The sequence below is a fragment of the Ixodes scapularis genome, unplaced genomic scaffold (genome assembly GCF_016920785.2).
Source record: "Ixodes scapularis isolate PalLabHiFi unplaced genomic scaffold, ASM1692078v2 PGA_scaffold4__175_contigs__length_147842914, whole genome shotgun sequence".
NCBI lineage: Eukaryota > Metazoa > Arthropoda > Arachnida > Ixodida > Ixodidae > Ixodes > Ixodes scapularis.
The window spans coordinates 121,463,844-121,479,052 of record NW_024609879.1 but is presented as its reverse complement, the minus strand read 5'-3'; the positions used below and the strand labels follow the sequence as shown (position 1 = coordinate 121,479,052).

The 15,209-nt window shown below is 46.0% G+C and overlaps 1 protein-coding gene across 2 annotated transcripts in view; it reads left to right on the top strand.

Annotated features, from left to right (window-relative positions):
* LOC120844098 (ral GTPase-activating protein subunit beta) overlaps window positions 1–15,209 on the top strand; it is a 79,812-nt gene that overhangs the window by 57,840 nt on the left and 6,763 nt on the right. For both annotated transcript variants that reach the window (XM_040215723.3, XM_040215724.3), the window contains 5 exons: window positions 927–999; window positions 4,182–4,349; window positions 7,166–7,304; window positions 9,890–10,045; window positions 13,116–13,361. In XM_040215723.3, the coding sequence (XP_040071657.2) occupies window positions 927–999; window positions 4,182–4,349; window positions 7,166–7,304; window positions 9,890–10,045; window positions 13,116–13,361 (782 nt within the window). The remainder of the gene's footprint in view (window positions 1–926; window positions 1,000–4,181; window positions 4,350–7,165; window positions 7,305–9,889; window positions 10,046–13,115; window positions 13,362–15,209) is intronic.

Below are 15,209 nucleotides of genomic sequence, written 5' to 3'. Positions count from 1 at the left end.
ACTGTGCCGCCATGATCTTTCCAAAGTCTGCACGTTGCACGTGCCTTGTGCATCGACGCACCGTGCGCTACTTTTAAGAAATGAACGCACTTTAGCAGCTTTTAGCTTCTCTTTGTTCTATTATTTTTCTGCTGCAGGGTTTTTCAACCGTGCAGCAGGAAAGCCGAAGCCGGCCGAGGGATAAGAGATAAGAGTCTTTTAAAATAATTTTTCGGAGAAATGAAAATTCGGATTTGTCCGCCCTGCTCATCCTCCCTGCTCCCCTGCGTTCTCCTCTTCCCCTCGCGGGGGCCACGTGATCTCGGGGGGGGGGGGGGGGGGGGGGGGGGGGGGAGGAGGAGGAGGAGGAGGAGGGAAGGGGAGGGGAGGGGGTAGTCACGTGACCCTCCCGAGGCCACGTGACCCCCCGCTGAAGTCAGGTGACGTGACCTTGGCGGGGGGAGGGGGGAGGAGGAGGAGCGGAGGGGGAGGAGGAGGAGGGGCGACGCCGACGCCGACGCCAACGCCGACGCCGCACAGGCTGGAAACGGGTCATGTGACCCCCTCCCGCCGAGGTCACGTGACCCACCCGGACCATACTACACAATGAGGGGAGGAGGAGAAGGAGGGGGAGGAAGAGGAGGAGGAGGGGAGGAGAAGGGGGAGGAGGAGGAGAGGGAGGGGCGCGGTTACGCCGACGGCGACGCCGCTCAGGCCGGAAACGGGCCCCTAAGAGCTGCGCTCTAAAATGGATGGTAGAAGGAATTATGTTAAGAGGTGAGCTGTAGTGCGCAAAAGCGAGGGGAAAAGCAGCCATGTACGGAATATAAAATATGCTCTCACACCGGGTTTGGTGAGGGACAGTCTAGAAATACAGAACGGCAGATTGGACTGCCTGGTCGTGGCCATCGCTGTAACATTTAGTGGTTTTGCTGGCTTTCCTGCAGCGTCTGCCAAGAGTTCCAGACAGCTCGGCTCTTCCTGTCGCACCTTGGCTTTCTCTGGGACGACACTTCAAAGGTACGACGCAGTTTTATGCACCCCCAGGAACAAAAGACACTTCAACAAACTGACGGTAAACTACAGGGTGGGGTCCCTTTAGTGCAAGGGTGCACAACATGCGGCCCGCATACGTGAGACTGCGAGATGGGCTCAAGACAGAAACCAGTGGGATGATGCCAGATATTGAAAAACCTGTCTGCCAGATATTGAAAACCTGCACGTTCCCAATAAACATTTTTTTGGCTCGCGTCATTTTTGAGTTGTCACCCCTGCACTAGTGCATTATTGTTTTGAAAGAAGGCATTAATCGGTTTCTTGCAGCATATTCTGCTATGATTAGTCGTGTGCAAATTGTGGATTTTGAGTTCAAAGTGAATAGTGGTTTTGACCAAATATTTTTTAATTGAATATTGAATAGTTTTTCTGAAGCTTTTACTACTGCTGCACCGTGCTTCATTGAAAACCCAGCTAAACCGGTGAAGATTGTTCCTAACCTTCCTCTTGTCCATTTATAAGCTAATTTTAATCTAACTATATTTATCTACTGTGACCTCAGGATCGTGACGTCGGAATGCCTTGGGATGGTAAGTAAACAATGAATTTTACATAAAATTAAACCTTTAAGCCCAGCTACAGCTAATTGAGTAGATTTACAGATCGTGCTATAGCATATGCAAATAATCTTTCTTAAACCTTGAACTCGAAAAAAAAAAAAAAAGGATCACGAATGATGAACGTCGGTTTTCAGGGAATGTCTGCATAAGATATACTTTTGCATAACAGCCACAGTTTAACTTAGAAAATTTTACTGCAATGTAGATAACAGCAGTGACAAAGTTTGTTTCTTTTTAAACACACTAGGCGCACGCGTGCACCACCCCACTTTGAAAGTGTGCTTTTCTGCCAAGCACGCTGTTGTGATATTCAGACTTTTTCAAATTGTTGATGGCGGCGCTTCTTACCGAGAACCGGTGCATTGTGGAAAAGCAGCACCTGTGGAGGCTCTGCAGTGCACCTGTGCTCGGTAAGAAGCACTTAACGAGGCAAGGGTTTCCCCAGGAACTGAAATTAGGGGGGGGGTGTCTAAATTTTAAGGGGTGGCCGGGGCATTGAAAAGAGAGGAGTCGTTGCGAATTAAGGAGGTGCCTTCAGAAAAACAAGGGGGGGGGGGGGGGGGGGGGTGTCCCCCTAGGGGGTGTGTAGGGAAATCACTGCAACGGGGCTAACCCACCGCTATCAACACTTAAAAAAAATGATTATCGCCGTTCATCTCAAAGCGAATATCGAATAGTGTATTATTTGAAACTACTGTTCGAAATTTTGGATATTTGCACAACACTAGCTATGATTTACTAAGGGAAGAAGGCAGATGAAGTGATTTTAGAGGGAAATTAATGAACGAGTAAAGGACCATAGGTCACAATCGATTCTCATTGTTTTTAGAGAACATTACTGCTGGTTTGCCTCAAAATTAATTCAACACATCGATAGACACGTTGTGAATATGAGGAATTAGGTCCTCAAATTGTCTACAGTACCAAAAAAAAAAAAAAAAAGAAAATAATTGCGGACATTTGTGCATAAGTCATTACTAAGCGGTTTTTAACGAATTTAACGGGGCTTTATTTGCCAATAGAGATTATTATTATAATTATATTATTAACTAGTCGCCCAAAGTATAGGTCAAAATGGTTTTCTATTTTTTTTTTCGCATAGCTGTTGAACTTTTATTTTGAAATTCATTCCTCACCATTTTTTTTCAAACTGAAAGGTTCCACTGGCAACACTGTAAACATGACAGGTGTTGTAATTTGGGCAGTACAACTATGGTGCCTGGATCGGGTCTTTGACTGGTGTGTTTAGCGTCCTATCCCACCCATACATCAAAAGTGGTCCCGATGTGGCAACAAATGACGCGAGTGTCATGCTGTTGCCTGTCGCGATCCTGGCGGTTGGCCGTAGAAATGCTGGCGAAAAGCTCGAGCGAACGCGAGTGTCGCTGTCTTCACGGCGTCCCTTTAGGCGTCCCAACTCCCGCTGCTTTAGCTTCCGTGAACTGTCACAGTGCAAAGCGACCTGCAGCAGAACAGGCATCTGCTACATACACCACAGCTGGTGGAACGCCGCCAGGGTCGCGACCGGCGACAGCATGACACTTCTATGACGTCATCAGGCGGAAATCGAGGGACCACTTTTTTGGCCGCGGTAAACACACCAGTCGAAGACGCGCTCCAGGCACCATAGTACAACTTGTTCTCAACAGGTTAAAGTTTGATGGTGTGCAGCAAGTGCTGGGGAAGCTCACCCTAGCACAACAAAACGAATATGTGACATACCGCGTTTTTTAGGGGCGAAGCTCCTTAGGGTCTAGCCTTGTCCGTCCGGCGTCCATGCTCACATTGATTGCCATCCCATCTGTCTTCTTAAAAAAATAAAAAATGTTTGTGCAGTCGACAGGATTCGAACCTCTGCGGGAAGACTCCAATGGATTTCTGATCCATCGCCTTAACCACTCGGCCACGACTGCGAGACCAGTGGGGGGCTCTGAGATGTAGTAGTAACTCAAGAGCTGGGATGTCATGGATGAAACGTTGCATGTAGCCGCTCAACGTCTATACAGGAGAGGGTGCTACGATCAAATGCGTATAAAATCGCGTTAAACTTTGCATGCATTGGCTCAACGTTTATAGACGAGAGGGCGCTGCGGTCAAATGCTCAAATGCTTACATAACCAAGTTCCATACCACACATTCCATACCAATGCAACCCGGAACTCAGCACTACCTATGAGCAATAAAAAAAAAAATCAGCACCATCAGCACTACCTATGAACCACCAGCACAGCCAGAGCTTCGCCCCAATCAACATCATTCACCACGTGGAGATGCGGTCATTTTTTTTTAGACTGCCTGCTCAGCCTGCAAGCTTCACAACATGTGATGTCACCCCACTTGAAATTGCGGGAGAATTTGAACATCTGGTCTCGGTACTGCCTCCTGCCTCTTCGTTTGCCTTTTTCTCAATAGCTATTCTGAATTTGTTAATAATACAAAATACTATTAAAATGTGCCGGCAAAAGTGAAGTCAAGATGTTCCAAAAATTGCATGTTCGCATTCGGGTGGCTCAAAAAGAGCTGCCGGAGCTCTCCTCGAAGAGCCAAGGTACAAATCAGCGAATGAATCGATTGGTGTCGTTCCAGGGATCATCTTCAGACGGACAGCCCCTCATGGCACTCGACCAGAACCAGCCAGGCTTTTACGCTGCCCTTGAAGCCCTGGACAACATCTCGTCACGTACAAATGACACCGTGTTCATCTTCTACGTCAAGGAAGGCCAGTCCACCGCTGCCGAGATTCTCGGTAACGTGGTGAGTGCACCTTCACCAACGAGAGAGACGTAGACGTGGCAAGCGGCTGGGATGAATAAAGCCTGTAGGGAATTGTTCGATATCTTTGCTCGCCATATTTACCCGATTCTAACTCACACCCAGGTTTTTTTTTTACAGCGAAGCTGTTTATGGGTAGGTTTTTCCCTGGATCCGTGGATTTTTCGTGTGCGTCAACAAAAACTCGGGTCCTGCATTTGATGCAAAGTCGCTTCATTCTATGCAAATGCTTATACATTGCACTGTTACATTTTGGAAGTTGAGATTGATGTTTATTAGCGTTTCTTAGTCACCTTGAAGCACATGGTTTAAATTTAGAATGTGCATCAATATTGTATAAGTGATTAGAGACCATAAACATACATTTTAGTCGGGGTATTTTTCGACGGATCGAGAATAGTGGCAGTCCTAGTGTTTTCAACATACCTAGAAGTGAGTCAAATCGCTTATATTTGGATAAAATAAAGCTCGCCGCCTTTCTTAGAATTTTTAGAGTTGATCAATATGAGTTCTTTTTTAAGGGTGTGCGAATACCGAATAGTAGTTATCGAATTGAATACCGAATCGAATTAAGAAAAAGAAAAGCCAAATATCAAATCGAATATTGAATAGTAATTTTATTTGTAGGAATTTTTCAAAATGTGCTGTGAATGAGATTTATTATATGTGCAGAGTATGCGCCTGGTGCAGAATATGCATCTCATTCGAAACAAAAGATCAATTGTATAAAAGTTCTGATGAAAAAAAAAAAAAGAAAAGCAGTTGCTAATGGACGTTGGGCGCTAAAGATCCAATTTTATGGCGCAAACATAATCTACCTACCCCAAGCGTCCCGAAAAACCTAAAGTTACTGCCACGCGTGCCTTATTTTCTTGTTAAAAGCACGACCTAAAACTGCGACATATTCTTTTTTATATTTATATATCTCAGAAAAGGGGCATTTTGCAATATTTGGTCTCAATTTTAAGGGAGAAAAAGGGCACCCTGGATTTTATTTTATATAAATAAACAGATAGCTGTTAAATCTGAGTGAACAGGCTTAAATGATATAATCTGAAGTAAGAAAAAACACGTGGTTAGGTGGTGCAAGTCACCGTCCAGTGGCCGCTATGCATCCATTTCTCCGTCCATCTATCCTGTTTTAAAGAGCCTAGATGGCTTAGATTTAAAAAAGGGAGCAAGCAGAACTGAAACCATGGAGACGGCTCCTGCGCAGACTGTGCAGCACATGCGTAAGTGCGCATGTGTTGTGTAGTCAGTGTAGTCGCGTGGAAAGAAAACAAGGGCAAACGTAAGAGCAGCCTTGACGCCTGCCCGATCGACGCTTTTTTTTCGTTACCTTCTCGGAGTTTGTAATTCAAACGCAGCTATTAAACGATTGGAAACCCTCTCAAATCAAGGTACACTATTTTTTCGTTCCGTTTCGTTTCTGATTGGAATTTGCGGCTTGCTGTTCCGAAAGAATGATGACAACAACGTGCGGCTGGTTTCATCGGCGTAATTAACGTGGTTTTCTTTTGTGATCTCGCAGTCGCCGATTTCTGTCAGTGTGGCAAGTGTGTTCTACATCGGCGCTTCGATTTGAAACGAGGGCCTTTACTCGTGAAAAGAATTGACCAGCAATTCCCCTCTGGAAGCGGCGCAAGCGGGATGTTTCGGTTGTGATTAGAGGTTAGATTGCGTCCCGATCATGAGTAAATCTGCGTGCTACAAAGTTTGTGGCCTTCGTTACTTTTCTTTTTCTAACCTGTGCGTTAGATTCTTGTGGAATGATAGGACCAAAAGGTGTTTCTCGCATGGTTTGTCGAACATCACGGCGCTAACATCGGGGGAGAGACTGCTCTTTTGTCAGCTGTGCGCCGACCGTGCGTCTTTGGCCGAATACCTATATTGAATATTCGAGTGGCCGAATACTAGGAATTCGATTCGCGAACCAAATCATTCGGGAACTTGCTATTCGATTCGAATTCGTATATTCAAGTATTCGCACACCCCTAGTTTTTTTATATGAGTCCCAAATCATCGCAGCATGCTCTAATGTAGGCCTAATATAGGTTTTGTAAGCCATTAACTTTGCCAAGGGTAGAGAACTGTTAGGATTTCATCTTAAAAACCAAAGTTTTTTCATAGCTGTACGACATATTTCATTAATATGTTTAACCCAGCTTAAGTCTTTCGAGATTGTTAACTCGACGTATCTAAAACCGTCGACCCCAACTAATGGACAACCACCAAACTCGAAAAGAAAATAAATATTATTTTTGTTTTTTTTAGCTATTCTATCAAAAACAGTTTTCTAGTTATTTATTTCCATCTCCCACCTTGAACACCGATTCTGAATAGACCTAAGAGACATACTTAGCTTGCATTGGTCATTTTAATTTATAATTGTTGAATAAATTAAATAATTATCCGCAAATAACCGTACAGTAACATCCGGATTTACTTCAGCAGGCTAATTTTGAACACATGCCGTATATTTTTATGTACTGCACTCAGTTTGATAAATATGCCCCGATCCTCTCTATGACACTGCGATTCACCCCATACAAAGACACTTTATGAAGTAGCTTACAATGAGGCACTCGATGAAATGCTTTAGTTAGGTCAAGGATCTACCTAAAGTGGTAAGAGACATCACAGTCCGGAATGTGACGGAAGGCAACACTTGGAGGCTGGGTGTCGGAAAGAGATGCCCGGTGACTATAGTAGAGGCACGCTCCCGCAGTCTCGACGATCGTGTCTGCTTCTTTTCCTGTCAACTCCCTCTCAACCTCCGCACATCTTCACGACTCCAGGCGAGCAGCCGTAACGTGCACCCCCAGTTCCTGGAGTTCCTGCGGTCTCTGGGCTGGCCCGTTGACGTTGGCATGCACACGGGCTGGACCGGCCACGTCTCCACCTCCTGGAGGGTCACCAGCGGCGACTTCAACATCGGTACAGTCTTCCCGGCTCTTTCGGATCGTGGGGCCGCACCATCGCTCCCGTAGTTATTGTTGGGGGAGATGGAAATTTATTGGTTGGATACACTGCTGTGTGGACAAAATTTTCAGGAAGAAGCTGCGTAAGTATTTGCATTTTTGCCTCGTTATTATAGAAAATTCACATTATCGAAGATTTTTCGGGGGAGTCAAAGATGGTTTTCATACTCATACTCATACAGCTTTCATACTTTGCACAAATACCGCTTAAAACGAATCAATGGCGTTAATGACCTATGAAGCACGTCTTCGTTTTTCATCACACGCAATAGAAGTCGCAGAAAACAATTTAAGAAAAACGAGCAGCGTTCAGCCCCTCGACATGCAGCCAGGACAATCGGCCACGTGAGCTGGAGTTGATTACATGCCGCCAGTATTGATCATAGTCACGCGCTGAGGTTGGCAAGGCTCAGGACATGCACTGAGTTCCAGACATTGTTATGGTTCGGCTGTTGCCGTCATTGCAGCGATTGGACACGGGCCACTACCCGAATGCTGGTCCTGCTATTGATTGTCACGAGTCGTAATTAAAGGGGTACTCCACCGATTTTTTGAGCTACCTCAACTAACTATATTTTCTGACTCCTCGGCCTTTAGCCTTTCCGGTATGCTATTTAGCATCGCGAAATTCATAATAGGTATTGTGAAATCGGCAAATGAAAATGGTGCAAAAACCAATATTCAAATATTCGCACACTTTTCAGTGCCGTGACGTCAGTGGCAGGCAGGCTTGCCAGTCAAGCAAGTAGTCTAAAAATAGAATATGCCAATCATTTGTTCCGTGCTGGAGCGCGGATACGGGAGCGAGCTTCCAAAGCACTCATTTGACACCAAGAAACTGCTTCAAATCCGTTGGGAACAGCTTCTGTAGTCCAAAAAGTTAACCCCTGCCTTCCACTGACGTCACTTTGTTGTTGCCAGTAGAGACTTTCAGTTTGAAAAACACGGTGAAGACCAAAACTGTAAATTCAATAAGTTCGCGAAAAAACAATATTTTGACCTAATATTTGGGATACTATTTTAGCAATGTTTGTTGGTTAGTTTAGCAAAATTTCAAGCAAATCGGAGACAATGAAAAAACCGATGGAGTACCCCTTTAAGTGCCCATGGAATGCTTGGGTCAATCCACTAGTGCTAGTAAGCTCTTGTAAAGTGAGACATTCCAAGCAAATATTGTTGCACGGCCCTCTTAAATTCAAAGGTGGCCTGGAATGGTATTGGTGCATTTGTTTTGTTTACTGATTTGCATGAAGGACGGTCACGGGGTGAACGTTCGAAAGCTTACACGGATGTGAAAGACATAGCTTATCTTTGGTAAACCTGAAGGCGTTTTTTTCTTCTTCAAGAGTTCAAATAGGAAAGGGGAAGACAATCATGCTGTTGACTATCGCCTGTGACTGGATTGCCCTTGTTTTCTTGCCTGCAGGAAGGTGTCCCTCTAGGCTGTTAGAATTGCCAAGATTCTCTGTACCTTCTCGTAGGCTTTCTTAGTCCAAAACAGCTTTTTTACAGCGGAGCTGTTAAGGGCTAGGTTCCCCACGATTGGGGAACCTAGCTTCTTGTTTGGTGCATACATGTGTGCGTCTGTTCGTGGCGTGCTATCATTGCGAGCTGAGACGGCATTGCTGCATGGCGTGGACGGCACCACAAACACGGAGCTCAAAATGGGACGCTTTACAAACGTCTGTGTGCAGCGTTCCACTAAATCTTTATTTACCCATCGGCTTTATCTTAAACATTGCGCATTCTTACGAACCGCGGTCGCGAAGATCCGGGAGGTTGAGCAGGTTTGCGGTGGACCTTACTTTAATGGAGACGGACTTTGATTTTACACTCTGCCATTACATTCCAGGATATGGGGTGTTTGCTGACCTTGCGATCCCTGAATGGGTTACTACTTGTGTCATCTTTCTGACTTCATTTCTTTTTGTCCGAACTAATTCTTTTGTTAACGAAACAAAGTTTTATAGTGTTATCTCCATCGTTTTCCTCTCACATGCATGTACTACGACTTCGTGGTTGCGTAAATCGGGAAGGAATTGCGTAAACAAAGATAAGTGTCTTTTCTTCCTTTGTTTCACTTTGTCATGGACGTCCTCTAAGTGTAAGGTCCGCGGCCGCGTCATTTGGGTAGAACAAATGTTTGTGGAGTTCGCGTAGGGGTATTTGGGTTGGGCGGTCACTCTGTGGTTTTTTTTGGAAATCGATATTCGTCCAGAGAGTGGGGTGGGTGATGACTGGGGAGATTACGGTAATTATGTTTTACTCGGTAATGCTGCGACGAGATGTTTATAACCAAGGTTTGTTCGATTAAATATATGGTCAGAGAGTACTGTAGTGTCCCGTCCACGTTCAAGGCTGCTGGCACTGTTTTTTTGGGCTCTATCGCTTGTATCAAATTACCTCTTATATCAAACTTCTTTGCTGTCCCGTTAACTTCGTTATAACGAGGGATTACTGTATTAGTAATTACATTTGATAGTATAACTTTAACGCAAAAGGACGATAGAGAGATCAACTCGCCGACGGTGTTGTCCGCAGCCGACCTGCCGGCGGACCACGGGGGCAGTCTGTACAGCGGGCACCATCAAGTGCTGTACTGGTCGGACGTCCTGTCGGAGGTGGTCTTTGTGGTGCCCTCTCCCAAGAGCCTGCCCAAGGACGTCCTCTCGGGAGAAGTCACCCTCAGGCCCAAAGGTGGGTCTGAGGCCCAGCCTCTCGTTCGTCATGTGCAGCCTTCCCCTCGGCCAGTGTGCATTGTAGCGTCCGCAAGAAGCGACCACAAAAGAGCCATCGTAGCCTCCGCTGGGATCTTCGCTAGCGTGCTGGCATAGAGAGGCGTTCTAGTATCCTGTCGTGCATGATCCACAGGCATATAGGAAGTGTTCACTGGATGCCATATTCAGGGGTGGTGTTTAGAGTACATGCTCAGAACAAGCTCGCATTAATAGGTTGCTAAGACCAGCAATCTTGATGGTGTGGAATGCATGTTGCAAAAGAAATGTGGAAGCTCGCCATCAGCACGTGTTCAGTACTCGCGTGCACAACTATCGCCGCCAGGGAATACTTCCTATGCAAGCATCTGTGTCAGCATATTTCCATGCGTGCTAACAAAGTGTTTTAAAGCAGTCGCAACTTCGAAAGCAACAAAAGAATGGTGCACTTCGGCATTCCACGAAAACACTACAATGATTTCCTCTTAATGTTTTTGTTCTTATTGCTTTATTTCACGAGTTTATATTAATCTGGGTGAGGGTGATGATGGACAACCAAAACGCGGCCTGCAAATATCCTTTGCTCGGCAGCGGAGTTGCTCAACACTTGAGAGCAACGAATCTATAGCTTTGTTTCTGGCGAACTTAAAAACACACTCGATTCTCCAAAAGCATTTTTTTTTTTCTTTTTGCTTGGATAGAACACGTTTGTTACAAAATAAATTTTACACAATTTTTTTTTTTTTTTGCATATCATGTTGCAAACGTTTTGAGTGGGTAGCGATTATGATATTTTGGCACATCGACCTGTAGAAGCATACTATTTCAGAATCTCTCCTAAAGACGCTAACTAAAAAAAAAAAAAAATACTTTTTTGAGTTTCTGCTTTGCAGATTTGTGTCACAGAATGAAATTTTCTCAGAAATCTACATTATAGCATGTATTTACATCGCTCATTTTGCTTTGAGTGAGGAGTGATTCCAAAACATGCTCCTATTTGAGGTGTGTGGTGAAATTAAACCACTCAACTTGAGTCTCGCGATCTAAATATTGCACTTAAAATTGTTTTCTTTCCAGGGAAGCTTATTTTGTGGGCACGTGTTCAACCCCTACTTTACAGCTACTGAAACATTTTAAGATAGTTAACTTTACTACTTCGTTTGTGTGGCAGCATGTCTTACTCTTTTTAGCTCTTTCCAGCATTCAAGCCTAACTTAGCGAAAGGCAAAAGCCAGGGTTCTAGCGAGCCAATAGGGGTGTCTGAATGACACCTCGATTAGAATGACACCGGTATCAACATCGCACCGTTGAAGTGCACTTCTCCCATAGAGCGCAGTCGCTTCGCCCCATCTCTCCGGTCGGCTGACAAGGGCTGCAGCTTTATCCCTTTGCCAGGTTACGCCGAAATGGGGTAACATATACCATAGAGTTATTATAATATGCGCTAGAGGTTTAACTGGCGCTAGTGTCTATGCGACTTCCGTGACGCAAATTGAAGCAGACAGCACCCACATGAAAATGAGCTGCAGCTTGCAGCTGGAAATAAAGGTTTCCAGATAAATACACGTACGAAGTCGTTTTAGCACTGTTTTTAATGCGATGAATTTGAAAGAAAAACGCCATAACTGACCAATTATTTCGTTGGCCTGACTGAAAAAATGTTTTAAGCTACCTAGTACGTACAAAATATTCGGGATATTTGCTCTTATGATCGAGCACGGGGAGAAAATGCACTCATTTTTTCCCATAGAAATGCATTACCGGAAGTCCATTTTCGACTGGTTGCTGTCTGCTTCAATTTGCGTCAGCACACTAGCGCCACTTGAACCTCTAGCATACATTATAATAACTCTATGGCATATAGCACCGTAGCTTGCCGTTCCTTGGTTTAATCCGGTGCCTGGAGCGCCTCCGACTGGTGCATTTACAGCCTCCTCGAAAGTGGTCCCTCTGTTTCCGCCCAATGACGTCTTAGAAGTGTCGTACTGTTGTGTGCTACGATCTCGGCTCTGCAGCCGGTCAAGACGGAAACCAGAAAAGACGAGATGCCAAGGTGGCAGCGACCCTTGCGTCTGCTTGCCCTTTACCGCCGCCATTCCTGTGATTGACGGCCGGGACTGGCCATGGGTCGTCGAACGTCTGCGCCGGATGTCGCAATGGGATTGCGACATCCGACGGCGCGAGATGGCAGCCCCCGTGTCGAAATTTGTTGCCGCCTGGGGACCACTTTCGATGCGTGGGCGAGATAGGGTGGTAAACACGCCAGAGCCCTTTACACTGGGAGAGTTTGGCACTTTTTTGAAGATGCCGACAGGCCTGGCAACCGCAGCTGGAAGTCAGGCGACCAGGAGGTGGCACCTTGCCTCCGCCATTTTGTGTTATTGAATTTCGAACCCACTCTGGATTAAACACGCCAGGTACGAGGTGACCCCCTGTGTAATGAAATTGTTTCTCGTTAATGCACATGGTTTTGGCACGCGCACGTAATCGACAGCTCAAACCCACTTTCCTTATTTCTCTTTTGTGAAAAGTTAGTATTGAATACTTTGACTATTAGGTGTCATAAATGACCACTGCTAAAATTCAGTGCTGCGACGGGCGCCATCTAGGTTAGGCGCTGCGAACTCGTGCGCTTAGTTGCCATATTTCTTTTTGTTTGAGAAAGCATCATGTGGTTTAAAACCGAAAGAAATAAAGCTTATTTGTAAGTTGTGTTTTTGGAGATCAGTAAAGGATGGCCAGTGCTTGAACATAGTGTCCAATTGCAGGCATAACCAAATCTGAGAGTACAGAAAATTTTGTTTATGAAACAACTACTAACCGCGCATTTGGACTAGTGCACGCTGAGTAGAGTGGCCAAAAAAACAAACTCCTCCATTTTGTGCTAGCGTAAACTGCTTGTTCTAGCGGACGACAAGCTCCGACCATTGGCTAAACTCTCCCAATATATGGGGCTCTGAAACACGCCAGCCGAAGTTGCGTTCCTGATACCATACCCAGAAAGTAGTTACCTCTCTAACCTCCTGTCTAATGACTCTCTGACCTGCTACCAGCCGACAGCTGCTCGGAGCGTACCTCGACCATTGTGGGGCCCAGCGACGACGCGGGCTCGACGACGCCACTCGAGGTGAACGCGGGGGAGAAGGCGAGGGCGATGTCGCTCAACCTGGATGCGGGGGAAGGTGTGACCAGGCCTGCCAGGTCGCGCCCGGCTCGCTCTACCCACGTGACCTCCGCAGAGGTCAAGGTGCTGGTCGTCTGGCTTGAAAGCTTCGAAGATGCCCTCTCCTTCCCTCTGGGTGAGCGGGACAGAGGGACAAAGTCCGGAGGGTGCATGTTTGTGACTGACCTTTTTTGAGTTGGGCGCCGTCTGGGCCATTACTCGCGAAGCAACAAACGAAGGACAGCCCACACGGCCCCCTACCCATCGGAAGGCGTTGACTTTGGGCCGTTTTATCGGTTTTAATGTGAAACATCCTTTGGCTGGGTGTTTGGCATTTTATGAAGCCCAGACAAAAGTGGAGCCTGGATAAAAGCCTGGCCATGAAATTCGACACTGGTTGGTTGATGGGTGGGTGAGGAGTGAGGTGTTTCACGCTGATTGGTTAACAAGGAGATCATGTGACCAGGGGTGGAGTGAGGAGGAGAGGGAGGGCGAGCAGGCGAGGTGGCAGAGGAGTGGGTTACAAGGTTCTAGAAGATCACTACGTTTATCATTTCAAGTGTACACATGCCACACTTTAAAGGGGCACTGACACCCCAAAGGTCGTATTTATTTTTATTGTCTAAAACGATGTAAGTTGCAGTCATAGACACGCAAAAAAAAACGCACCGCGAAAAAAAATTTTCCCGGGCCCGCGCGCGCCTTTTTATTTTTGGCGTTTGATTTTCCCGCCTCTCGCCTCCTCGCTTCTTTTGATCGGTGACGTCAAGAATCAGGAAATTTAGAAGCTTTGTAGGCGACATCTCTATAACATTTAATTACGGCAATCCTAAAACATGTTTTTTAACGCAATTGCGAACGCACTACGGCCCTTCTTTTTGAAATACCAAAAATCGGGAGTTCGTTGTGGTGCCGTCTCCTGGATTGGTATCCTCCCACGGAAAACAGGCGACACCGCTCAAAACCGGTCCGCCGCAACGAGCCGGCGCTCGCTCCTTTCCTCCTCGCTTTGGGTCGCCATGGCAACAGCAGGGAGTGGAGAAGAAAAAGTGGACTCTCAGGTCTCACCAATTTTTGACGTCAAGGCACCGGCGCCGATCGCGCGGGAACTTCGAATTCGGCATTTGGAAATTGTTTTTTTACTTCACGAATACTGAATTCCCAAATTTCAAATTTTGAGGGTAATGTCCTGGCATCGTTTTCGATCGTTTCGGATAATAAAAAAAAATATGATTTTGATGTGTCAGTGCCCCTTTAAGTTATCTGACGGAGAGCGCCGTGAACGTAGGTGTCTTGCTGAACAGGCTAGACATGATGCTAAACAATGATATAAACATTTGTAGTGCTTGAGTGTTTCACATATGCAACAAGTGCCTAGCAATTTGCCATACATTTTCATTGTTTTTTTATCTCCTATGCAACCAAAGCTAAAAAAAAGATTGGAGGAAAAGACGAAATACGTGCAGATAGGGGCTCACAATTGCTGCGTTTGATTTATGTGCCCCTCTTGCACCAATTGCACACCGCCATATTCGATTTACGAGAGCAGCCTATCTCAAAACACGTCACGAAGTGCATTGCCCTGCACTTTTCTGCACCGGTGCAAGCTGGGCCAGGTAAATCGAACGAGGCAAATGTCGGTTGTGCGGGGCGGTGCCCTCCGAAAATGGTGACAGAGGGAAGCAAGGGTCAGTGTAAAGGGTGTACGTATTCGCAGAGGCTTACTGAAGAAAAGTCGAGGGTATTCCTCGTGCCATGTCTGCAGTGCCATCTCCCGAGGTCTTTTGCAGGCTAGAAAGAGCGAAACAAGCTCCTCCCAACAATGCCCCCCACTCTTTCCACTTTCGCCGAGTCAATGCTTTAGAGGAGGAAACTGCAAATCAAATATAGAAGCTACGGTACAAGCACGAGCATGTTGCGTCGAACGATGCTTGCAGTGCACGAGCTTACGTTCTGGGCAGGAATGCTGAAAACTTTGAGCTCA